Source organism: Sesamum indicum, linkage group LG6 (genome assembly GCF_026168435.1).
Source record: "Sesamum indicum cultivar Baizhima isolate 11 linkage group LG6, ASM2616843v1, whole genome shotgun sequence".
NCBI classification, from domain to species: domain Eukaryota; kingdom Viridiplantae; phylum Streptophyta; class Magnoliopsida; order Lamiales; family Pedaliaceae; genus Sesamum; species Sesamum indicum.
The window spans coordinates 300,737-326,896 of record NC_142662.1 but is presented as its reverse complement, the minus strand read 5'-3'; the positions used below and the strand labels follow the sequence as shown (position 1 = coordinate 326,896).

Below are 26,160 nucleotides of genomic sequence, written 5' to 3'. Positions count from 1 at the left end.
TTTCATTTTTTATTGCCAAATCGAGAAATCAATTTTTCCATCGAAAGGTTGGAGATAATAACCGACCATTTAAAAAGATTTTAGGAAAAACGGTTTTTAACAGAAAATGTGAATTTTCAAAAGAACTTTAACACACTGAATTTTTGCACAATTTCAAAATTCACGGAAATTCAAAATGGACAAAAAAAGTTTCAACAAACAATGACTAGATTTAATAGTTGAATTTCTAAGAGATGGTTTTCAAGAATTTTTCATAAAGAATGGGCCCAAATCCGCAGGTTACGAAATGAATCACAGTAATGATAGTACTCAAATTAACAATAATTTCAGTTATCCCAATAACCACACTAATCACAGTTATAGCAATATTAATCTCAACAATCACAAATTTCAGGGATCAACAGATGACAGAGATATGTATAAATCACACAGATTTCAGGCGAACAAATCGCAGAAAAATTTACAGCGGATTAATAAATATAACTTGAATTCCAAAGGCAAACAAATCATAGAGATAGATATCACAAAGATATAATAATCGGACAAATTGCAGAAATATATATATCACAAAGATATAATAGCAAATAAGTATCAATAGAACCGAGTCTTCCAGCCTAAGTCCCGACTAGATACCCGACGTCCTCAGGGGACCGGCCAAGTGGGAGTTTAGGGGGATTTATCGTGGCTAATAATAACAGTAATATCGATGGAAATAAATTAGGAGGGATTAGAGAAGCGTTACCACCACCAAGAGCCGAATTTCAGAGACGAGGCTCTGATACCACTGTAGAGTGGCAACCTCACGATCCTAATCGACTATTACAAAACGATTGGAGTATGAAACTCCTTAATACAAAACCGATATTACAACTTATAATAGAATGAACAAATCAAACTATAATGAAACAGATTCTTAACCAATGCGGCTCAGGAAAGCCAGATTTCGGTCACACCAAACCAGTTATCCAAATCTTAGACCACGGTTGCACCACCACCAAGAAACCCGACGGAAACCTCAAGAAATCACTTAGAAACTTTCTATCACAAAGACCCACAAAGAATGTTCACTTAGAACCGATTGAGGTGAGAATATGAGAGATTCGAATAGTCCCAAGAAAACCGAAAGCAAGAGACCTCAAATAGGTGTGGGAAATACAAAGAAAAGGAAGCCATGAAAGCTTTCCTTAAAACCATCATCTTGGTTTAGGAAAGCTTCTTTCTATAGAAGATATAATCAAATCAAAAGAGGATTTGAATGTAGGACGAAAGCTTCCATTTGTATGGAAGATATGGTGAGAATCAAATCAAAAGAGGATTTGGGTGTAGGAGGAAACATACGACATTTGAGAAGAAGAAAAAGAAAAGAATCAGATTTGACTTACTTAGGCAGATGAATAAAAGGGGAAAATCGGGTCGGGTCAAAGGTCAACGGGTCAACCCGTCGGGTTTAATTTGGTGGGCCTCCAGGTGGGTTTTAATTTTGGTCCTTGTTTGGGCCATAAATATTAACAAGTAACATTCGATTTCAAGGTCGTGCCATTGATGAAACCTAATTTCATCTTTACAAATAGTGCTCATTTGATGGCATAGCTCCAGGTAAGATAATTGTGTTTAGTTAAGAGCGTGCTAACTAGAATCATACCAGGGTGGTCCGATCCATGTAATTATAGAGCCTCTGGCATCTGTTGTCTATTTCCATCACTTACGTTTGTCCTCGTCGTCGATTGTCAACTGCTCTCCGCTGCATCCGCCATTGCAGCTATAATTGATGTTTCAAGGTGTCTATTTAATCAAAAAAGGGCTGCGGTATACAGAGACCTTCAAATGAAGGCTCTGATACCATGTAGAATTTCTGGTTTCTTACAAGCTTCTACTGTAATCAATGAGAGAAAATTCAGAGAATCCATTTTGAATTACTGGAAAAACTAATACAAAAATGTACAGAGAAGGAGTTCATATACTCAACTAAAAATATAATTGCCGCCTAACTAACTCAACCGTGTAACTAAAGAAGAAACATAAGCTAACTAATAAAATTGCTGAAATGAGAAACACGACTTCTATACATAAAAATATAATTAAAACGGCAACTGTCATCTTCACTCTTACGCACCACTGCTCTGCTGCTACAATATGTATAGGCAAATAATTTGTGAACATTATAGGTTTTGGAGTGTGTTTCTCTAAACTTAATTATAAAAGCTCATCATCTATATTTTTCATCTAATTTTGGCCATTTGATCTGAAACAGTTACTCTTCTCCTCTATATATATTTTGTTAAAATCCTCTCGACTGTACTAAATATAATGGAATCTAAATTACAGTTTGATGATGGAGTCGTATTCCATTCAAAATGAGTAAATTGAAATAGATATTCATTATTTTATAATAGTCTTTTATAACATTTGATGGGGGAAGTTCCAATTTTACGAAAATACCCTTAATGAGGGGCATTTCAGTAATCTGACCAGGCTCGACCCGTACCCCGCCGAAGCGGGTCGGACAGAACCCGCCCGGAAAAATGAAGACCCGACACGATGATGACCGTCCGATTGGATGCACAAATACCCAGATGATGACGCGTGGCCCAACCCACCGTACACACCTGGAGCTAATAAATACCCCGACGCGCCATTCTCAAAGATAACTGTTGTCCATTTATTTGCGACCTACTATCTGAGATCGCACATTTTTACCTCAATTAACTTAACTTGAGCGTCGGAGGGTCGTAGTCGGGGACCGAATCGACGAGTTTCACGTTCGTGTTTCTATTCTCAAGGCCCAAACATTGAATCTGGTGAGGATACGTGGCCGAGTACGATCAACAATCGCGGTTGCTTATTTCGAGCTCGATCAACATTATTTAACATCATCTACTCTTTCTACATTCTGTAATTTCTCTCTTTTTCTTTACAAATTCTGGTGTTGCAGCACTTTGCAATGATATTAATGTAACACAGTATTTATCTTAATTAGAAATTCATTTTATTTATGAAAATAATGTAATTAAATGGTGTTATGTATATGCATGATGATATATACAACTCACTATTTCTTTTTTTTTTTCTTGATGACATCTTTTTTTTATACATGGTATTGTGATTTTTTAAACTTTTATGTGTCTTTCTATGCAATTAAGACTATGTTAGGTGATCCAATGACATTCTATGAAAAACTAATATAAGAAATTATTCTTTTTCCAATTTTACCCTTTTTAATGAAATACTTGTTTTATTATAATTTAAAATCTTTTAGGAACTTTAATGAAATATATTTAAAAAATGAGCGATAATTACAGTGCATTTGAAAGATGAGGTACTAAAATGGGATAATATAAAAAGAGACGAGGGACTAAAATGAGATAATCAAAAGAGATGAGGGACTAATAGAGAGGTTTGGCCTTAAATTTCATAATTAATTTTAAAAAAAATGAACTAGGAGGGCGCCTGGTGGACCTTATAAGTTTTTCAAAACATTTTAATTTTATGAGATGCATAAAAGTTTATAAGTTCTATTGAGCCATTTGTGTGTGTTATATGTAGAATACACCATAAATGTATATACCTACTAATATCTGCATTTCTACTGTAAATACAGTAAAACCTTTATAAATTAATACTCTGTAAATTAATAAATTCTATAAAATAATAAAATCTTTCGGTCCCGACTTGGGCCTTTGTAAAAAATCATCAAATTCGATAAGACAATAAGATAATAATTTTTCAAAAAATTCCTTTATAAATATTAGGTCCCATTAAAACTCTAAATTAATAATTCAAGAATATTACAATTATAAATATTATGGTAATTTGCTAAACTATGAAGTCTGTAATGCTTTACGCTTTGATCATCCAGGGATGATTTTGCGATACCTTTTAGATGAGAAGACATAGTTGGGTGCTATGAATTATTTTATTTTCATATTGAGATTTATATAGTATATGTTTCATTCATCATGCATGAATATATTTAATTGACTATTATAATTATTTAAGTGCAACGAATTATTGTAAACATGTATATTTTAAGTAATTTCAATGAATTGAACATGCGTCTATGAACAACGAATTGATATTATACATGAATATATTTAATTAGTTACAAAGAATTAATTGATGCATGAATATAATCCATGAAATATATATAAAATCATTTATTTTCAATACATATGTACTAAATTTGCTGAATTTAAAAAGTCTCTTTTTTAATTAATAAAATATTAATTTATCAATAAATTAATATCTTTTTAAATTAATAAAATTTCATAATTCTAAAATTATTAATTTATAAAAGTTTTACTGTACTAATAAAGGTTATTATTGCTTTGACTTTGACCAAAAAATTGAAGAAGAGGAGAGGAGGACAATTCCGTCTTTGAATTACATAATATAGTAATGGGAGTTGAAGGTGGAGGAGGAGGAGGAGGAGTTGTTTAGAGGAATCTAGAATTACTCATTCACCGCCTTTCCCTCTCCCTCTCCCTCGGACCGGAATAATGAAATCTTGAAAAGTACAAAAACACCCCCCAATTTCCTTCCAACCAAACCCTAATTTCCCCCAACGCTCTTCCGCTTTTCCCTCTTCTTCTCCTTCTCCATCTCTCTCTCTCTCCTGTTTCTGCGTTTCCCCTCTGCTTCTCTTTCTTTCATACTTCATTCGCCCCTCTCCCTTTCCCTCTCCCTCTCCCTCTCCCTCTCTCTCTCTCTCTCCCTCTTCTTCTTTTCTTTTTTCTTTTTCTTTTTTATTATTATTTTGTTTTTGTTTTCGCTTTTTATTATTACTACCTCTCTACCTCTTCTTGTATTATCTTTTTCGATATTGGCCGTCCGGTCTGAACTCCCATCCAGATCTGAGACGAGGATTCAAGATTACATACTCCAGATCTGACAGACCAACCATGGTGGTCAACGCCAGGCCCACCAAGAGGCTCGTCAAGAGGCGCGTCACTGCTGATCTCAGTGACTTTCTTACCTTCCCCACCGACGCCGATCTAGCCTCTCCCCTCGCCGCCAAGCCTTTCAGGACTACCGTCAGGGCCTTCCTCACCAAGCACGCCCTCCTTCCCCCCCCTTCCTCGCTTTTCCCCCACTTGCTCACCTGGCAGGTCCTTTTCCGCGTCGGCGACCTCCCTGCCGACGACGGCGGCCCAGCTGTCGTCTGTCTCGACGTCGTCGAGGACGACGTCGCCAGATCCAGATCCGTTTATTGCGACCAGTGTCGTGTCGTTGGTGAGTTCTCAACACCGACTCACCCGCCCTTTCTTCATTCTGTTCGCTTCTCATAATCCTACTATCAAAATTTTTAATCGATAAAGAATTGGGAATAGGAAAATGAAGCTCATTGGTTTAATTCTTAGCTCCGGCAACGGCAAGAATGGCGGTGGTGGTCGGAAGAATAAACCTACTAAAAATCTCCTCTATTGTTTTTTGGAGGAAAAAAAAATATTTTTACCAAAATATTTTACATTTCTAGTGGGACTCTCAGCCGTCTGATTTACGTCCTCTGACTACCTCCTGATGCACTTTAACGGTTGTGATCTGTCTACCAAAGGCGTAAATGAATTTGATTTGATTAGGTGCAAGTGGGGACTGAGGAGCTGTGTTTGTGTCTGTAAGGGGGGGGGGTTAGGTGTAACAGTAAAGCATATATCAAACCCCAAAAGAAAAAGAAAAATAAATGAAATTGGAAAAGCCGGTGGGCCCATGCTGTCTTTGTCGATGGGGTCCGCATTTTTTCTTTTTCCTATACTACCCCCGCACCTGACATTGCCACGTAACTTGACAAGCGGTCTGGGAGGGTTATAAGTGTCTTTTCAGGATGTCGTGGATATTATTAGTATGTTGCTGGATTGGGAAGGCAGACTTGTACTTTGTTTTTTCCGCTTAAGATAACATGATGACGTGGAATAATCAGTCGTGAAGCAATTGACTTTTTTGGCATGTAATTATGCGATTTATTTTCTTAAGCGCTTTCTAATTTGTCTGTCGTTTTATGGGGGGTGGAAGAAAGGTTGTTGTTAATCTTGACTTGGGATTGGGGGCACAATTACGTATATGATTGATTTGCTCCATCTCTCTGGGTTGTGTTAGGGTGGAGTAGTAATCCCGTCAGTGCAAAGCGCTACCATTTCATAATTAAGGCGGACGGCAATTCTATTGCTGGCTATAATAAAACCTGCGCTGGCTGCGGTGATGCTCTTCATATGACAGATTCCAGGTGGGGAGAGAACCACTCCGTTTGGTTCTATTTTTGGCTATTCATCATCAATCATGTGGGCTGCTTTACTTTTTTATTTTTATTTTTTTTGACATTTTCATAATTCCTTTGGAATCTCTTGTCCAGAAGCATTGGTCTTTAGGTAGTGTTTCTGCTCTGAAATCTAGATAGGGAAATCTTGTGATATTCTGAGTCAGTTTATTATGCACTACTTACAAAGGAAGTGGATATGCAGCAAATGGGTGTCATAAAAGTATGCTCCTTTTGGTTTTGACGAATTGGTCTCTTAGTTAAGTTTGTAATTTACTCACTAGAGATCTTTAAGCAAGGTAATAATTCGTGCAGGGAAGAGGGCATCTTGTGTTTAGTACAGGTTCTTAGAGTTAGTTACTGAGTTCTGTTTGCGCAGCCACTGTTTCTGGCCAACATGGCATAGATATTGAGGCGTGATACATGAGAATGACATTGTGCTATTGGATATTTTTCCAGGTGCAAGTCATGCAACCATGTGATGACTACTGAAGATGTTGAAGACTGGATGTATCAGCAATTGGAGAGTACAACACATCTGTTGCATGGCGTGGTTCATGCGAATGGATATGGCCATCTCCTTAGGGTCAATGGTAGGGAAGGTGGATCCAGGTTGCTCTCTGGACGTCACATAATGAACTTCTGGGACCGGCTTTGCAATATGCTGGGAGTCAGGTTAGAATTAATTTTTCCTCTCTGTTTGTAGTTGTATCTTTGAAAGTAGGTTCCTATCTTTGTTCGGCGTTGGTTTTTTGGTATTATGCAATGTGATAGTAACTGGTGTTGTTTCTCTACCTCTATTTGTGAACAGAAAGGTCAGTGTCATGGACGTGTCGAAGAAGAATGGATTGGATTTCCGATTGCTTCATTCTGTGGTCAAAGGTCATCCATGGTATGGAGATTGGGGCTATCGGTTTGGCGCTGGTAGTTTTTCGCTAAACTTTGATGACTATAAGATGGCTGTCGCGAACCTGTCCTCTTTGCCGTTGGCTTTATTTCAATCTCAAGGAAGGAAGCCCCGTACACGCCTGCAGGATTTGATTTCGTTTTATCAATCCATATCAGAGCGTGAGCTTGTAACTATTCGAGATCTTTTCTGTTTCTTGATGAGCTTGATTCACGATGGGCGCAATGCCCCTATTAGGGCTGATGATTCTCCTTGCAAGAAACTTAAAATTTCAGAGTCCAGGGCCTTGTGTTCGTGGACTATCGAGGATGTAAGACGTGTGGAAGATGCCATGTTCAAGGTGTTGCGTGCTGTTAGTGGATCCACCTGGGTGAGCTGGCGTGCTCTTAGAGGCGCTGTTTGCAAAGTAGGGACGCCGGAGCTTTTAGATTACTGCCTTAAAGAACTTAAAGGGAAACAGGCAGCCCCCGGCATGGTTGTCGCTGCCCGCTGTGTTTCCGACTCTGGTGCCATGGAGTACAGGTTAGCAGTTCTCAGCTTCAGTGTTTTTTCTTCTCTTGTATGTGGTTATGCAGTGTGTACTGTAGTCTGCATGTGCGTCGTGTTTCACTGGTGGTGGCCCAGACCAGATTATGATAGTTTATCTTTACCATTTGCTTCAGACTCGAGCCAGGAAGTGCATCCGTACAGGCTAACACATCTATGAACGGATTTCCCATGGCAAGCTATCCATCAGAAGAACGCCTTCTGCGGGATCTTAAATATTTCTACGAGTGCATGCTTCATCCTGAGACAATGGTGTTTCATGTGCCTCCAGCTAAAAGGAATCTTGCAGTTAGCTCGGCTACAAAAATTCTTGATTGCAAGCAGTTTGTGAAAGATTACCAGCCAGAGCGTCTCCTATCCACTTCCAAAGAAAATGCAGTACAGCTTCTCTGTGAGGTCGATCTCATGGAACAACCTGAAGAATGTTGCCACAATCCACCACCTGAGTTACTTGTTCTTTCGCCCGATGCCACAATTGCTGATCTGAAGCTCGAAGCAATGAGGGCTTTCCAAGATGTCTATTTGATGTTCAGAAGGTTCCAAGCTGATGAGTTGGTTGGTTATGGTGGTGTTGATGAATCCACCCAAATTAAGCTCTTGCTAGGATCGACGGAATTTGTACGAGTCCGGGGACGGTTTCTAGGAAAGAATGGTTTGGGTAGGTTTAGAATGGAAAGGGGAATTGAGAGATGGATTGTGGATTGCCTTTGTGGTGCGAAAGATGACGATGGGGAGAGAATGCTGGCATGCGATGTTTGCAGCATATGGCAACACACTAGATGTTCTGGGATTCCAGACTCTGAGGGTGTTCCTGCGAAGTTTTTTTGCCACAGGTGCAGACGTGTGGCTCAAACGGGCAAGTCGAATGGCCAATGCATGGAAGACAGTGCGAATAATGTCGCTGCTGAGACCTCAAGCAGCTCGGTCTCGAGCTTAACGAACACTGGAGTCTTGTAACTTGTAAATGTGTTTTTTTAAGTGTTTTTTCTTTTTAAGGTCTGGTTAGATGTGTATATACAAACAGGGCCTTAAAATGATCTCCAGTGGTTGATGGCGTTTTGCAGTGGCATTCCTCGCTTCGTACATAGAATTTGTGTGTATTTTTTTTTCATCTTTGATTGGGGAAGGGCAGATAAAAAGATATGACGTCATGCAAGAGGAAGAATATTAAAACTAATAATACTAAAGTTTATTATCAAAGTATTAATAGACCCAAATGGGCAAGTTAAAGCACATTTTTGATCATGGGTTTGAAGGAGTATGCTGTAGAGACTTAGACTAAAAACATGAAAGAACAAGACTGATATGTAAATTTTCAGCTTATATGTCATCAACTTACATCTTGTCATAGAGTATAACCATAGCAGTGTTGCCAAAATGAAATTTTATAAAAATTTTAGAGGTAAATTATACCGATTTAAAAATTCAGGGACTAAATTGTAAATTTAATTAAAATTTGAGAAAAACAAAAAAAAAAAAAAAAAGAATAGGATAAGAATTTGACAAACCATTGAGGGCTGCAATTTAACTTACATTTCATCCATTTGCTCCCTCTGCCCAAGCATCGCAACAGGTAAGAAATTTATTATTTTAAATTATTGATTAATTGAATATTAATATTATTTAATTTTTATCTTTACTGAATATAATTTATATTGTCCGATGTAGTGTTTAATCAAAAAAACTTTATGAGTTTGGCTAATTAAATTAGTATCTAATTAAATATTACATTTCACGTAAAAATATTATAGTTGGTTAATTAAATTACTAGATTTATTAAATTTAATTATTACTATAATTAATTTACTCAATTTCATCTAGCTTATGGACCAAATGCTTAATTGTACGTATTTATGTTTAATTAAATTTTATAACAGCGAAAAATTGATAGAAAATTTATAAAAATATTCAAAAATTATATTAAAGAAGTATTAGAAAATATTATTTTGAAAATTTTGTATTTATTAAAAGAAAATATGAGATTCTCTCAATAATTTAATTTTGGGATATTATTAAGAATGAAAGTTATATAGATATAAGGGGTTTGATTAAATGAATTCTTATGAATTGTTCATAAATTAAATATATACCTGGAAAGTTTAGAAAGTTTAGTTAGTTAGAAAATAAAGGAGCGAAGATTTCTATTTCACTAGAAATGAAATATCAAAATATTATTGAAAATTATACGAATAATATTTAATAATTTATTTAGAAATTATGATATTTTCGATATATCAATTATATGCATTAAACCTCATTATAGAATTCGGGGATAAGTAGGGGACTCAACAATTGTCTATTTGCTAATTAATCCGTTGTAAAATCGAGGTAAGTAAATAATTAGTACTATTTATATATGTTCCCTTTCTTTGTGGTTTTCTTCTATATATATATGTGACTCGTGTTGAGACTGATTTATATGTATGGTGGTGATGATTTAATTTGAATGACTATATTGTGAAAGTGAAGTGAGAAAATACATTGAAGTTACATTTGTTGAATGATGTATTGTTGGTGTTGGTAAATGAAAATGCGTCAATATATGGTTTTACGTCACTAGCTGCTTACAAGAATAGTGATACGTGGAAGTGGTAGAAATTGAATATAATTGTGATGTGAATACTGCTTGATGTGTCGAATAGCCTATGTGGCAAAATAAAAAAAAAAAAAGCTATGATGCGATGTGAAAGGAGTTATGATGCAAAATGAGATTGATGAACCTTCGTGGTGTATCAAAGGGATTAACTTAAATATTATATAATAAATGATGAGATTGAGTTGGTGGAGAAGAACACTATATCACCTTCTGGTAAGCAGACTAGAAAAAGATGAGTTTAAGTGATTGCATTGTTATGAGTTGGCTATGTTATGTAATAAAATTAGTTATGTTGGAGTTAAATTAATTGTATTCTATATATGTTGCTCAATTTGTCTTGTCTAGACTACATTTAATGTACATATGTAGATAGTACCGGTTATTTGCTTACTTAGTTGCAGACTCACTCATCTGCTAATATTTTTCAGGTATAAATCTCTACCCACCGAGAGCTAGGTCTACCAAACTTTGTATTTTAATCAAGTCGGGCCAGTATGCAATTTTTTCCTCACCCATCAATAAAAAATAGAAATGACCTTTTGGGGTTGTGTATATATAAACTCATATTTCGGGGATTGGATTATGTGTTTATTTGCATGTTCAAATAGAATTTACTTTAAGTTTGATATATTAGAAAAGATATAAATATAGTACCGTTAGAGGGTGCTACAGACGTGTGACACATGCACTCAATAGAAGGTATATCATACACTTAATTTTCCAACTTGAAGCAACATTTCTATGGGATACAATTAGAAATACTTTTGATAGACAAACAGATCTTACAATGCACCAAGCTGAAAAAAGAAAAATTGAAAAAATGGAAGCATGGACATATGAGCAGTTGATAAAGATATTTGGCAGACATGCATTCCAAGTTGACTTGAAGAATGAGCATGTCACAAACAATATTGTTGGGTCATTCAATGTCTTGTGATTGCCGGAGATAGAATGTTTTTGATATCCCATGTAGGCATGCATGTTAAGCAGTTACACACAAGAGGGACAATATTGGGAGGTATAAACATGTATTTTTTTTTTGTCTATAGAGAGATACATAAGGACATACACTCATGTCATTTCACCCTATCCACAGTCACAGTGTTGGAGAGGATGAAGGAAAGAAACATAATGTCATGTACTTCTATCATCTTTTTCAGATCTCAACTTTCTACGTCCCTCTTTGGGATCTCAATCTCTAAATTCTTGGCCTTTTTCACTAGATCCAACTTCTGAAAGTTCTCTGTTGACCTTTTCAGGCACTTCCTTGCTTGTTTACCTCTTTTAGGTCCCTCTCGACCTCTTTTCCTTTGAACAACTGTCCCTTTCCAGAGTCCTTTGGTATTGGTGTAGTTATTCTCCTTTCATATTCCACTAATGCATTTCTACTTGCATCCTTAATTAGTCGTTGCAACTCATCTCTCGATAGTTGAACTATCTGGTCACCTTGTCTTTGGGGGTTCTCTTCTCCACTTCCCAACATATGATCTCTCCTCAATGTACCTTCTATCTCAAAACGTAAGTGCCCTTCTCAGATTCCCACAGATGGAGTCAGATGATTCAGTTCGAATACTCAAGCTCCTTAGAGGTCAAGCTCCACGATCCTATTGGATAATCCTAGAAGTGTGGTGGTCCCTGAAAAGAGAAAAACACGTTAAGCTAGTCGGGATGGTCCATGGAAAAGACCCTCTAATGCTTTAGATCAGTTCAAATTCGAGATGGTAAATGACAATCTCAAGTAGAAAATGAGGTATCGTGCAATAAACATGTCTTACCATAAATGCTATGGAATGAGGTTATTTATAAGGCTAAATGTGCCCACCTGCTAGTCCATGTGGCGTTATCACAAATCATGAGTTGTCAGAATATCTATGGTCTAGATCTCGGGTCATCAAAGTTCAACTTGACCCAAGATAAAAAGATGCGGATTCTGGTGCTCCAGTGGTATTTTATTGTTGCGAGAGGGTTGTTTATGTCTTTTTCTAGGTGGGTATGATATACGCCTATCATAGGCCCCCCACTTCTTTAAGTGTATTTGTAGATCACTTGGAAAAGTAGAAAAACACTTGAAGTAGAATGTGACTCTGGATCTCTTGGGTGTTTAGGACCTAACCTCTTGGGGTCTTAAAAATCTTTAAAATTTACATTAAGAACCTTAACCTCTTGGAGCAAGATACCTGGACAATCTTTTTCAGATTAAGGTTATCTTTTTTCAAATTTAAGGTGGTATATTTCATATTTTAAGGCGATTTGCATAATTTCACTATAGGTGAGTGGGTATTTGGGTAGAACGCACGTCAGAAATATATATTGAGATGTGAATATATCATTTATTAGTTACAAAAAAAAATATTAAGTTCATAATATTATTTATATTTCTATCATTGAAATACTAAAATATACAATTATCTTTTCAAATAATTGATAATAATTATTTTAAAATCATTTATTCTATTATTTGTAGCTCACTTCTAAATTAATTTACTTGATGCTATTAAATAATAAAAGATTCATTGAATAATTAAATTTCAATATGCAATTTCAATTTAATCGAAAAATAGTGCTTTTATTTGTTGATAACTACTTATATACTTTTGTTAACCTTAAGTTATATTTTTATAAATTTCTTCTCAATAGAAATATGTCTCTTTCATTAGTATACAAATTAAACTTTAGTCTACGACTAATATGTTAGTATATTATTATTTCTAAAATCTTACTCTCAATTTTTTATAGCTTTATCTATTTACTAATATTATATTAATTATAAATGTTATATTTTTTTAATATTCTTTTATTGAAATATTTTTATTTCTAAATATTTTGATATTCTGACTTCTCTAAGTAAGTAAAATTTATAAATTAAATTAATACACTTCAAGTTTTAAAAAAAAAATAATTAATTTATCTAAATTTTATTACAATTGTCACCTTATAGAACTAATCAATAACCTGAGTCTTCTTCCCGTTTATTATCACTTTGTTTTATAACTTTTCAAATGAAAATTTATAATATTAAATTTTATAAGTAAATATTAAATTAATGCTTTAGTAAAATTATTTGAATATATATATATATTTATAAGAAATGTTCTATTTGGCCAACTCTCAACTATAAAATATTGTGAACTAATGGGTATTAATTTTTTTTTTTAATTTAAAATAGCTACGAAGCTTTGTAAGTGAATATTATCGATGACTTTAGAATTGTTATAAATATTATATTAATCTTTTAGTAAAAATTTGTAAATTATTTTTTTATAGAATTTATTCTTTTATAATTAATTTTAATTTATTATTAAAAGAATTATTTAAGTAAGGATATGAATGTCTTTTCACAATGGAAAATAAACACTCAAGAGATTCGCCCTTTTATATATAGTATAGATATGATCAAAATTTGAAGATGGTTCATTCCCCCCTCAAGGCGATCCCCTTGCTCTAGCATCGTTGATCATTGTATACGTACTTTTCAATTCAATGCAATCTGGTTTTCTAAATTCGCATGTGCAATTTACGGTTTTGTAATTTGTTCCTCCCCACTCTGATATATTTCGGCGCGCTACTAACCACACGGTGCGCTGTGTGATAGGCGCCTCGTGAGAGGTGGTATATCTCACATTTTAGATTTTAGAAATTTCATTTTTAAAATATTTAGTAACTAGTTTTATGGGATCTTTAAGATGATGGAATTTGAGGAATTCATCCAAATATATATATATAGAGTGTTCTAAGTAGCATGCACGTGGAACTAATCTAATTAATTTTAGCTAAGTCAACCATGCATACATATATAATATATAAATAAAATAAAAGAAGGCGGTAATTTAATTTGTGCCACTTTGATCCATCCCCAACAGGTAGTGGAGATAGAGATGCTGCAATTGCATGGGGTCATGCACAAAAGTCATCCCTGTATTTTCCAATCATACAACAAGTACAATATATTTATTGTGTAATTTAAAGAAAGTGATTAATAACAGAGTAAGTATGATATATTTGTTGGGAAAAAGTATTATCTTAGTCCGCTAAGTATGTCTCATTTTAATTTTAGTCCGATAACTATGTTCATTTTTATTTAGTTCCAATAACTTACGAAATTGCTTACTTTTAGTCCTCTGGCAGATTTTTGGATGATTTTACCCCTATGCAACTTTTGAAAGGCAGTTTTAGTCCATATGCACTCATAAGGGTAAAATTGTTCGAAAATCGGCTAGAGGACTAAAAGTAAGCAATTTTATAAGTTACTGGATCTAAACAAAAATGGACATAATTATCGGACTAAAATTAAAATTAGACATACTTAACGAACTAAAATAATATTTTTTTCTATTTTTTATGTAATTAATTTGATTCGATGGAATTTGATCCGAATAAGAATTTTCGCCAATCAATCATGATAGTGCATGTGTAGTTATGGATGGAAGTAGAAAAACGTGTTTTCCCCACTAACGCAATATGTATGGGAACCAGCTCTGCATGTGGTTTTCTTATCATATTTTCCACTAACGTTTTTGACTTGTCCACAAACTTCCAAACCTCACTCACCACCTTATATGAATTAATTAGTGTTGGAGTGGTGCAGCCCCAATAAGCTTATATTATATATGTGATGATGAGGTTAGAGGTCAGAGGTGCTGCGCTGCATTTGCATCTGCATCTGCATGCACCCATCATCATTTTCATTTAATTACATAATGAATTGCGCAGTCCATCCACTCATGCATGCACGAAACGACACAAATTAGTGCCCAACATCACGAGATGACCAACTTTTTAATTAAAGATGTTGAGACAGATCACATTAATCCTTAATTTCCGAATAGATAATATGACCACCACCACCTTCTCCAATAACTAAATCTTTCTATGAAGCTACTATATATATATATATATGTGCATACACACACATATCTCCTCATCATCCAAGCTCCACCTTATATGTCCTGGAAAACATTGATCTTCTGAGAATTAATATAAATGGCTGCCCTCATTATTCAGAATGTGTTTGCAGTGATGTGGGTGATAAATATGATGATGTATGGAGTGGCAAATGGTCTGAGCATGAACTACTACATGATGACATGTCCATTTGCTGAGTTCATTGTTAAGAATACTGTCAATAGGGCTTTGCAGTCTGATCCCACTCTTGCTGCTGCTCTTGTCAGGATGCATTTCCATGACTGCTTTGTTCAGGTCATTTCAATCCCATGCCATGGATATTCTGCTCTTTTTCTTTTATATATATATATTAGATATTCTTCTACCCTTGTAATGTTCAATGATCCACATGCATGCAGGGATGTGATGGATCCATACTGATCGACTCTACTAAAGACAACACGGCAGAGAAAGACTCTCCCGCGAATTTGAGCCTGAGGGGATATGAAATAATTGATGCTGCCAAGGATGCATTGGAGAAACAGTGTCCTGGAGTTGTTTCTTGTTCTGATATTCTGGCCATGGCTGCAAGAGATGCTGTTTTCTTTGTATGGACAGTTTTTAAGTATATAATGGCTACATATGATGATCTATGGTCATGTATGTGGAGAAATGATGATGTTGTATGTGGTGCAGGCTGGTGGTCCTGTTTATGACATACCTAAAGGAAGAAAAGATGGAAGAAGATCAAAGATAGAAGACACAATCAATCTGCCTCCACCCACCTTGAACAGTTCGGAGCTAATCAGGATGTTTGGCCAGCGTGGCTTCACTCCTCAAGAAATGGTTGCTTTGTCTGGTATGTGTATATATCTATATATACACATCATCTCATGCATGGATGATCACAACCTTTGACATCTAGTTATATGATGTGTTTCGTTTTATTTGTAGGAGCACACACACTGGGAACAGCGAGATGCTCATCATTCAAGAACCGATTGACCAATTTCGACTCGACTCATGACATGGATCCAAGTATGGACACACAGTTTGCAAAAACACTCTCAAAAACATGCATTGCAGGTGACAGCGCAGAGCAGCCGTTTGACACCACCAGAAACACTTTCGACAACGACTACTTCAATGCTCTGCAGAGGAAGGCGGGAGTTCTATTCTCGGACCAGACGCTGTTTGCCAGTGTCCAAACCAGAGGAATAGTGAACGCATATGCAATGAACCAGGCCATGTTCTTCTTCAATTTCCAGCAGGCCATGGTGAAAATGGGAGCCATGGATGTCAAAGAAGGTTCAAATGGAGAAGTCAGAAATACCTGTCGGGTCATCAACTGATTATTAGCACTATGTATGTTTAGCTTGCATGCATATAGAAGTTGTTCCTCTTCATTTCTGAACTTTCTTGCTTGTATAATTAAATTATATTTAGGTGTCACACAAATGCTTTTCTTAATATCTGTCACATGTAGTAGTAATGTATGATGGCTGGTCGGGGTGGAATAGTTCATGTTCATCTGATGTTTACTCGACATCTGAGATGCTTTTTTTCTTAACAACGAACCAAATGGGAAAACAAGCATCAGTATGGACAAAGATGCATCAAGTAAAACAGCATGACGATAAATCTTTCAAAGATATTAAAGGTAGCTCAGACTGAAAAACATTTTTAACCAGCAAGTTCCCAAGATGGATAATTTACAAGCAGCCAATCAACTATGGGGTTGTTTATTGTCACTGAACTTCGGAACTCAAATCACCTCACCATCTTGATTAAGATTCATAAACATATTTTACAATAAAATGGAACACCAACAACCTAATCTGCAGAGGAGAGGCGTTCAGCACTTGTGAACAATTTTACTGTCGCTCTAGCATCCGTATGCGGTTCTCCTCATCATCCTCTTGAATTCATCAGCATTTACTTCACCATCGCCTGTGCATTTGACAGGAAATAAATACATTAAGTTAATCAGCATCCGGGCAACAGGAAATAATGTCTTTAACATCAGTTGCAAGTTTCGCAGATTCATTTTCTTAAGGGACAAACTCTTAGCTTCGAGACAGCATAGACCCAGAGACCAAATTTTTTTGACCTTAAGAAATGTCCTACAAGAGCAGAGACTTGTTTCATGCAGAGAGAATTCCCTCGTGTCTCACTATCGTGCACATGCGTGCATGCAAGTACCAGTAAAATAGAGAAAACTTACGGTCTCGATCTGCTTCGTCGATCATATCCTGTATCTCTTTCTCAGTGAAGTTTTCACCCAACTCTCTTGCTATGCGCTGGATATCTGCAGCAGAAATCTTCCCCTGCATTCAGGTAATGAAGTACCAGTTATTAACATGAAGAGGAAACATAGAAAAATCACACCAGAAACTCACATTTTTATCTTGGTCAATAATGTTAAAAGCCTTCATTAGCTCCTCCTCTGTGTCCCTTTCTCCAAATTTGGCTGTCATCATGTGACAAAATTCATCAAAGTCAATTGCCCCACTGCCATCTTTGTCTACTTCAGCTATCATTCGAGTAATTTCCTGTGGCGAAAGATTCAAAATGTTTAGATAGGATAAGTATTATTACAAGATAGATTAATTACATGATAAATATTAGAATAACAGTCTTTGCTGGAAAGATCATCAATGATTAAGCCGGAAGAAACTTGTCGACATTAAAGAAGAAAACACCCATCTGTTGGGGAAAGAAATAACCAACTATCGGTGATTAACATCATTAAATACAGCTTAATCGTACTGCAGAAATGAAACATCAAAAGGAGAATGTCTGGTGTGTTCAACTGCCGGTAGCATATACTCACCTTTCTAGTTACTTAAACCAAACGACATTGCTAATGATTGGTCTGTTGACACTTGACACTTGAGACTTGCCAGAGCATTTACTAAAACATTTTGCTCAGATCAACTGAAACCTCACAACATCTAAGTGAAAATAAGACCTTATTGTGCTTCTGACTGATGTGAATCCTGAAGCAAAAAACAGTCTTAGCAAACACCCTTTCAAATCTATGTTTTGCACCTATCTGTCTGATACGTTAATTATTTACCTAAATTTACACAAGAAATCCACCTCTGGCACAAGGGTTCAACGAGAAAGGACAGGCAAATTTCAGACTTGAGATGCACATCACTGCATGACATATGAACCACGGTGCGCTTATAAACATTGTTTGTCATCCAACTGTGAACTAAAAATAGAGAACTCCACGAGTACCTCAGTAGTAGCTAGGATAATTGATATAGGGACATAAGAAGCAAGGGCTAAACATTGTAGAGAATCACTGATTTCACCTGACTTCATGACCACTCACACATCTCATAAAAAGCTTTTATAAGCCTAAGTCTTTGAAGTTAGATTATACAAGAATTACAGGAAATTGGGGGGATCCTGCATTCTGGATGAAGGAGATCCATAGGCGTACATCACCATTGTGGAAAACAAAATGTGAGTAAACTATTGGATATGCTACACTCCCACAATATAAGGACAAAACAAAAATGCATTTCAGAAAACTTATCAGCAGAGGATTTTCATAATAGTCATTACCTCCTCCGACATTTCAAAACCAAGAGCCCTGTAAAGGAACCGTGTCAGTTTAAGTATTAACTCATAACCGTAGGCATTCGAAGTACTTCTTTACCGCCAAAAAATAATCATACCTCATTGCAACATTCAACTCTTTGGCATCAATAGTTCCTGCATGTGGTTAATTGAAGAAAACCTCATTAAGAAAAAAGAATGAGATAGATATCAAATTCATTTACACTAGAACTATTTCAATACCAGATCCATCAGTATCAAACAGTTCGAAAGCTTCCTTTATCTCCTGCCTTTTCTGTTGAGTCAACCCGTGATGGCGTCCTCTAGGTTTATCTGGCCTGGTCATGCCTCTGTAAAGGGTTGACTGCAAAAAGGGTATAAAAAATTAATTACATAAAGTTGTGCAGAAGGATAAGGCCAGAGAGAGAGAGAGAGCGAAGCTGGAGAGCAGAGAGTGATGAGTACAGGTCAATAGAACATGAAAGTTACAATGTACAAGTAATAAAGCCACACCACAAGGGAAATATTACTGTTAAATTGCAATTTCTACATAAGAATAACAAAAGTTCTGGATACTTAATAGCACCCAAACTCCCTTTAAGCCTCTTACTTTATCCTGTCTCCTCACCAAATGACGGAAAGATCTCACACGAATGTGTTAAAAAATCATGAACATAACAAGATATTTTTTTCTTTCTGGAGAGTCAGTATACTTTTTCTTTTTGACAGAGATATAAAGCAGCTATAACAAAGCCCAAAATAAAATACACTATTTTTGATAAGCTAGATTACTTAAATTGCTTTCCTTAGTAGTTGTGGCTTGAATTTAGCCATTTTGCTTCTAATTGAGTAGCTTACCTCACACAACTGCAATAGGCAATAGCTACAAAGTATGTTGGTTATATAAAAGTACCTAACCACTGCCTACAGGCTACAAGGAACAATTAGAAAGGGGCAAAGTTTTAGAAAATAATAATCGACGACATATCATCATACGCATCTTACGAATTTGGAAGAAGAGCAAAACTGGCGCGAGCCATAGGAGATTAGAATAGAAAAAATATATATAAGAAATTACCCACTTGATTGAGTCAAACAAAACATTTTGGACAGACAACCAAAAACTATTTAAAAGTTAAACAAAACTTTACAAAGGATGAAATTGTGAAGATACAGAAAAGTATGGTGATCCCCGCAATGAGTTCGAAAAAGAATCCTTGTATTCAGGAATGATAGTAAAATTGTTAAAGACCAATTCAGTGTCAACAAAACATATTTTGGAGATTAAAACAGAAAGAAATACAATTTTCATATATGAGCATCAAATTCAGTCCAATGGAAAAGATTCCAACTCCCAACCCGTTTTCATGTGGTCACATATATACATTGACGAGCAAAAACCCACGAAAGTAAGCTATTTCAACAAAGCAGAAACATTACCAAAAAAAACAACCTCCAATCATCAAAAACCTTGGGTTGCAATGCAATCCCGAAAGCAAAGTGAAAAATGTTAGGCTCCTGTATGTTGACTTGGTCGACGTGATTAAGATTTCCATACCCATCTTGTGAAGAACCCATAAAGCCGCGAACTTTGTCATATTTATTACTTTTTTTCTTGGTTATACTGAAAAGAAATATAGAACTCGATCTTATCCCTTGGAGTAAATCTGATTTTTTCAGAATTTATTAAAAAAAAAGGGGGGGGGGGGGGGAAACAAAAAAGAGCAAAAGCAAATAATTGCAGTTCAAATTTTCAATTTTCAAGAGACGGAATTGGATTATTATCAAATCAACCAGCAAGCAAAAAAATAATTGAAAAAACCAAAAGCCCAAATCAAAAAGAAAGCAAGAAAATCAAGGAGTAAGGAGGGATTGGATTGGTATTGTACCATTGTGATCTGCGGGGCGAAGACAATTCGGGGACTCAGAGATGTCTGCGCCTACGCGTGAGGGAGAGATGAAAAGGTTGGGAATTTGAAGAGGAAAGAGGAAGAGAGAGCGAGTATTCTAGTAGTACCGCGTAGGCGTCGGTCAGATTATACTCTTAACTATTTTGAAGTAAACTAATTATGTATTAGGCCATAATCATATCCCTTCATTACTCTCTATTTTTTTCTATATTTGATTTTTTCCTTTTCTTAAATGATTATTAGAAAATATTTGTTAGCTTGTTTTTATTAATATTTGTGATGCGAATAAAAATAGCCCGTTTCATAGGTTTCGAATTAAAAAAATACAATAACATTCCGACGCTCAAGTAAATAAAATAAATCGAAAATAGAGGTGGATGAACGAGAAAATGAGAATGTAGTGTTGTGGTGCGAATGATAATGCCAAAATTGCACCCACTTGGTAAGTATAGATATTATGCTATATTTCTGTACACGTTTAAAATTTTATCATAATTCTTTTGATCAAAATTTACATAACATATAATTTCAAACTAAAGTATATTCAATAGTTTCTTATATATTGTGCTTAGATTAATGAGCTTGAAGGTTTATTGTCTCTAGAGAGTCTGCAGAGGTATTTCCAGCAGCATCCAAATTTCTATATTACATCCTCTACTGTTCTTGCCTCAAACATTACTCATCACAGATTTGGCCTCTGGACTAGTACTTCCAGGTTGGAGTTGATACAGGAATCCCATGCCACTGGATTCTCTGTTTACCCACCAACCAGACCATCCAGATTGGTTAGGTAATCCTCTTTATACTGCAAGGCCACCCGTCCTTCGTCCGCCACCACTCCTGGGGCTATGAGTTCACTGTTGTAGATCCAACTCATTCCGGTCAACATTTGAAGACTCGAGAGATCAAGGTCAAGTTCATGCACACCATCCACAGCAAGGGAATCATACTACACAGAACAATGAATAATCTCAGTGAGAATTTGAAATATGTCCAGAGGATAGTCCAGAGGACCAACACATGGAGGCTCCTCTGCCCAGAGCAGCAATGATGCCATCTGAGAGCATTCTAACTATCACAAATGTGATTTACCGTAATATCCTTGTATTATATGCAAAGGAAATTGGTGGGCGTTGTAGAGTTACCGAGTTGGAAGTCAAAGAGATGGCTTCTATGAATAAACCAATCACAGAAGCAGCCTCAAAGAATAAACAGATGACTTGAAGATTCACAGATATAAGGTAAGAGAATCAGTAGAGGATAAATGAATGTTTTATGATGCATTTGAGCAAAAGCAAGAATAAAGGCCTGTGCCTATGCATAGCCACATGGAAGAGTAGAAATCAACAAACCATAGGAGACTTTGGAAACTCAATAGAAAGAACAAAAAAGTTTGAACACAACACTTTCAGTAGAAAGAGTAACAGCAAAAGCAACTTACATATAATCATCTTACTTAGCGATCAGTAGCAGTGACGCGTTCAGCTGGTATCTGGATTTCTAAAGCAGGGTAGGATCTCTGTGCAAAATTTTAACTGGCAAACAAAACAGAAGGATATAAAAATTATTACCATCAGCAACAAAGTTTCCGAAAAAAATTAGTACTGATACTGAGTTTCAAGGTTAGCTTATACAAATTTGAGTAGAAGTGACCATAAAAATCTCTTTAAGGATCTTATTACACTATTTAATACTTCATACCCGTCATTTAACATCATCATCAAAGAGAACTTTGTAAAATCGCTTCCTTTCCTCTGCATTAAATATCCCACCAAGACCACCTTCTTGATCATCTTCTTGTTCAGAAATGTTATTTATCACCTCTCTATTTGTTCTCTCTGGCCTAACTGTTAGCAAACCTTTCTTCTTCTTCTTTTCTAAATTCATTAAATAATGCCTCCGGTTATATTCATGAAGACCCTCCTGCATCAAGTCCCCAAATTTTTCCTTCACAACAACAAGTGGGTCCTTCTCGATCAATTCGGCACCATTGTATCCTTCCCTAAGAAGAACTGTATAAAGTTGATATCTGTTTGAAACATAGAATATACTAGGATGCCTGAGTAATAAAACATTCAATTTCTCAGGCAAGCAAAATTCTCTTCTAAAATGACCTAATTTGACTATAGAGACTTTCTTCCACAAAGTGAGAGAGAGCAATTCATGCACCAAAGCTACAGTTCTTTTATCCATTTCAGCTGATCCCTCCACCAAGCCCTTCAGTTCAGCATAAGGTGAAATGTATGGAGTGGAATTGAAATCCCAAAATCTCTCCCATGATTTCACCCACGTAGCTGGCAATGAACATGAAAAGCATGGTTCACGACCCTCCTTTTCAGCTAATCTCTCAATCGCAGAAATTGCAAAATCTGGATTCCAGGACATGAGCTCAATCTCCATTGAGCTTCGTCGGCCAGTATAATTGACAACTCGAAACATATCAGAGTACTTGGGCACAATTCTGAGCAAATAATCATCCGGAAAACCAAAGTTTCTTTTCAACTCATTAATTTTCAGAACATTTAGCCTTTGGTTTTTACTCATCATCAACAACTTTGCTAACCGCTCCACAAAAACTGGCTCCTGCAAATCTTTAACATTTTCTTCTTCCTCAACAAGAAACTTCATCTGTTTCGTTAGTCGACAGAAGTACTCATCATTCTCGCAATATACTTCAAAGCAACACGGATACTTCTTAAGCCAATTAAGTGCCTTGCCCTGAAGATCAAGGTTCTTGAATTTCTTCTGAAGAAAATCAATAGATGCAACTTGATTGGGGCATCTGAGAATTATGTTCTTTATCTGATTATTCACCATCCATCTACGGTTTCGAGAGAGAGCTGATTCAAGATCTGGTTCTTTCTTCATTGACCACAAAGAAAATCGTCTTTGAAAATGCTGATTAAAAGGTAAAACATACATGAAAAACCTCCAAGGTTTTAGGCTTCTGCAACGCACAACAATCACCATCTTGTACCCTTGTTTCCTTTATATCTGCATCTCCTGAAAATATAGCAGTCAGTTGCCAATTGCCATCAGTAGGAATCAGAAGGAAGGGATTCAAAAGCTAGGAAAGCATATTCTGTGTAAATAATTTGTTGTCTTTTCCTTGATTGAGACAACATAATGCATAACTGACTGTAATTGCAGGAGTTCAATAATTTAATCTTTCCACAACAATAGGGTTTTCCCATTTATCATCAAACTGTAATTTCTCCTTAACTTATCAGCAAAAAGAAATGCTATACTCAAAAATCACTCAACACAATGCAAAAGATTCATTGAACAACCTCAAATACTCATAGGTGCACAAGTTTAGGCAGACAAGAGGTTGATTTCACTGAACTAACATATGGGTGCATAAAAATGGACCACTAAACATCTCAAGATATTAACAAAAAGAAAGGAGTGGAGATTCTCTATTACAGATAAAAAAAGATCTAAAAAACTGGAAACTGGAGACCCCCGGTAGAATTAAATTACTGCATATACTTTTTAACCATGGAACCGTATATGAGATAAGAGGAGCACAAAATTTCCGACCCAAACTGCCAACTGCAATGAAATGGAATTACCAGGATGGGGTTTATACTGGGATTCTGCTGCTGCAAATATTGATTTTCTCCTACAAACAATGCATTGAGAGAATTGAATTTGAAGGTGATCACAAAAGGCAAGTTTGGCTACTGCTAGTGCTAGCAGAGAGCTTAGAAGTGTGAAAGATGATGGGGTTTCTAATTTGGGTTGTAAGTTGTAACTACTACCAGGCGACAGTAAACTCAAGACAAGGGTTTGACATTTACCTTTTAGTCTGGATAAGCGATAATTTGCCGGAACAGATTATTTAATGGATAGCATAAATTAAGAACTGATGGAAAATTTAAATAAAATCTGTATACCTGTATGGACTAAATGATGGATAACAGATTAGTGGGAATAAGTGTTCTTTTCCTAATCGAGCCGCTTACCCCACACTACTGCAATGGGCAATAGCTACAAAAGGGCATTGGCTATATGAAAGTATCTAATCACTACCTACATGGAATATTACAAAGAGCTGAATCTTAATAATAATCTATTATATATCATCATAAACATCTTATGAATTTTGGAAGAACACCAAGATTGGAGTGAGCCATAGGAGATGAGAATACAGAAAATATATAAGACATTGCCTGACAGATTGAGTCAAACATGACATTGTGGGACAGATTTAAAAGTTACACAAACTTCATGAAGGATGAAATTGTGAACATACAGCAAAGTATGGTGATTTCCACAATGTGTTCGAAAATGAATCCTTCAGGAATTTGCAAAAGAATCCTTGTCTTCAGGAATGATAATAAAATTGTTAAAAAAAAATATGATGTCAACAAACATATTTTGAATATCAGAACAGAAAAGAACACAATTTTCACATATTTGAGTATCAAATTCAGTTCAACGGAAAACATTCCAGCTCCCAACCCGCTTTCAGATGGTAAGAGATATACATTGACGAGCAAAAACCCAAAATAAGTAAGGCATTTCTACAAAGCAGCTATCTCCCCCCCCCCCCCCAACAAAAAAAAAGAATCATCTCGAAGAACCCATAAAGCGGCGAACTTGTCATATTTCTTACTTTTGTTTTTCTTTGGATATACCTGAAAAGAAACATAAAAATTCGATCTTGTCCCGTGGAGTAATTCTGATTTCTTCAGAACAAAGAAGCAAATAATTGCAGTTGTAATTTTCAAGAGATGGAATTAGATTATTATCATAACAACCAGCAAGCAAAAGAAATTAAAAACCCAGAAAAACAAATCAAAGAAAGCAAGAAAATCAGCGAGTAAGGAGGGATTGGGTCGGTGCTTTACCACGGTAATCTGCGGCAAGAATACAGAACCCCTGCGGCTGTCTGAGAAGGATGGGAATTTGAAGAGGAAAGGGGAACAGTACACAAATCTTCTAACATTAGTCTTTTGTTTTGTTTACATAATTCAATATTAATAAATTTGTACTTTTTTTTAATATAATATGGTTTGAAATTATTTCTAATTTTCGGCCTTCCAAATAAATGTAAATTTAAATCACCACATTTATGTTATGAATAGAAATCCAATTTTCGAGAGAGAAATCACCAGTTGAGCACTGTTCTACTGTACGATTCTATTTTATTAATAAAATTTATATTTAAAAAATAAAAATCCAATTTAATATTTTAATATCTTGATATTATTATTATATAAAAATAATTAATATCACCAGGAATATAAATATAAAATGTAGAGAATCTGTAGGGTGATCACACTGGTCTTTTTTTTTTTTTATAGCTATTTTCAAATTGAATTGTAATTCATCATTTTACAAAATAATTTATTAAATTGACACTTTTAAATTTAAAATTAAAAGTACGATTTTAACACAATTTTCATTGTAATTTTACGATTCTAACACTTAGAAAAAAAAAGAAAAAAATATTTTGAAACTAACAAAAATAAGAATAATAGTAATTTTTTTT

General features: G+C 35.5%; 4 protein-coding genes across 13 annotated transcripts; 2 read left to right on the top strand and 2 right to left on the bottom strand.

Annotated features, from left to right (window-relative positions):
• The first annotated feature begins 4,424 nt into the window (after positions 1-4,424).
• Positions 4,425-8,769, top strand: LOC105165787 (RING/FYVE/PHD zinc finger superfamily protein). The gene is made up of 5 exons (XM_011084915.3): positions 4,425-5,229; positions 6,091-6,217; positions 6,707-6,922; positions 7,059-7,676; positions 7,817-8,769. Exons 1-5 carry the CDS (start codon positions 4,899-4,901, stop codon positions 8,655-8,657), a joined length of 2,133 nt encoding a protein of 710 aa, XP_011083217.1. The 5' UTR covers positions 4,425-4,898; the 3' UTR covers positions 8,658-8,769.
• Positions 8,770-15,194: 6,425 nt separating this feature from the next.
• On the top strand, positions 15,195-16,723 carry LOC105165788 (Peroxidase superfamily protein). Its single transcript, XM_011084916.3, has 4 exons — positions 15,195-15,492; positions 15,597-15,785; positions 15,874-16,036; positions 16,132-16,723. The coding sequence occupies exons 1-4, from the start codon at positions 15,277-15,279 to the stop codon at positions 16,527-16,529; spliced, it is 966 nt and encodes a 321-aa protein (XP_011083218.1). The 5' UTR covers positions 15,195-15,276; the 3' UTR covers positions 16,530-16,723.
• An 85-nt stretch (positions 16,724-16,808) lies between these two features.
• Positions 16,809-20,800, bottom strand: LOC105165790 (putative calcium-binding protein CML20). The gene is made up of 7 exons (XM_011084918.3): positions 20,640-20,800; positions 18,994-19,114; positions 18,870-18,906; positions 18,757-18,784; positions 17,577-17,729; positions 17,402-17,504; positions 16,809-17,127 (listed from the first exon to the last, which is right to left on the bottom strand). The coding sequence occupies exons 1-7, from the start codon at positions 20,640-20,642 to the stop codon at positions 17,063-17,065; spliced, it is 510 nt and encodes a 169-aa protein (XP_011083220.1). The 5' UTR covers positions 20,643-20,800; the 3' UTR covers positions 16,809-17,062.
• Positions 20,801-21,201: 401 nt separating this feature from the next.
• Positions 21,202-25,647, bottom strand: LOC105165791 (Ubiquitin carboxyl-terminal hydrolase family protein). 10 transcript variants are annotated; one of them, XM_020694528.2, is made up of 6 exons: positions 25,517-25,624; positions 24,236-24,285; positions 23,581-23,663; positions 22,362-23,481; positions 22,102-22,195; positions 21,202-21,609 (listed from the first exon to the last, which is right to left on the bottom strand). In XM_020694528.2, the coding sequence occupies exons 3-4, from the start codon at positions 23,628-23,630 to the stop codon at positions 22,365-22,367; spliced, it is 1,167 nt and encodes a 388-aa protein (XP_020550187.1). In that variant the 5' UTR covers positions 23,631-23,663; positions 24,236-24,285; positions 25,517-25,624; the 3' UTR covers positions 21,202-21,609; positions 22,102-22,195; positions 22,362-22,364. The 10 variants fall into 10 exon arrangements, with proteins under 10 accessions (XP_020550187.1, XP_011083227.1, XP_020550188.1 ...); XM_011084925.3 differs by lacking the exon at positions 24,236-24,285 and having other exon boundaries at positions 25,517-25,647; XM_020694529.2 differs by lacking the exon at positions 24,236-24,285 and having other exon boundaries at positions 23,581-23,654; positions 25,517-25,632.
• Between the last annotated feature and the right edge of the window lie 513 nt (positions 25,648-26,160).

Excerpts from the sequence above, each read along its gene's own strand:
- LOC105165788 (XM_011084916.3), top strand. The coding sequence starts at position 15,277 with ATGGCTGCCCTCATTATTCAGAATGTGTTTGCAGTGATGTGGGTGATA. Across the intron at positions 15,493-15,596 it reads TCCATGACTGCTTTGTTCAG|GGATGTGATGGATCCATACT; the intron begins GTCATTTCAATC and ends ACATGCATGCAG. Across the intron at positions 16,037-16,131 it reads AGAAATGGTTGCTTTGTCTG|GAGCACACACACTGGGAACA; the intron begins GTATGTGTATAT and ends TTTTATTTGTAG.
- LOC105165787 (XM_011084915.3), top strand. The coding sequence starts at position 4,899 with ATGGTGGTCAACGCCAGGCCCACCAAGAGGCTCGTCAAGAGGCGCGTC. Across the intron at positions 6,218-6,706 it reads CTTCATATGACAGATTCCAG|GTGCAAGTCATGCAACCATG; the intron begins GTGGGGAGAGAA and ends ATATTTTTCCAG. Across the intron at positions 7,677-7,816 it reads TCTGGTGCCATGGAGTACAG|ACTCGAGCCAGGAAGTGCAT; the intron begins GTTAGCAGTTCT and ends CATTTGCTTCAG.
- LOC105165791 (XM_011084919.3), bottom strand. The coding sequence starts at position 23,630 with ATGGTGATTGTTGTGCGTTGCAGAAGCCTAAAACCTTGGAGGTTTTTC.
- LOC105165790 (XM_011084918.3), bottom strand. Across the intron at positions 17,730-18,756 it reads GTTTTGAAATGTCGGAGGAG|GAAATTACTCGAATGATAGC; the intron begins GTAATGACTATT and ends CTTTCGCCACAG. Across the intron at positions 17,505-17,576 it reads TTATTGACCAAGATAAAAAT|GGGAAGATTTCTGCTGCAGA; the intron begins GTGAGTTTCTGG and ends ACCTGAATGCAG.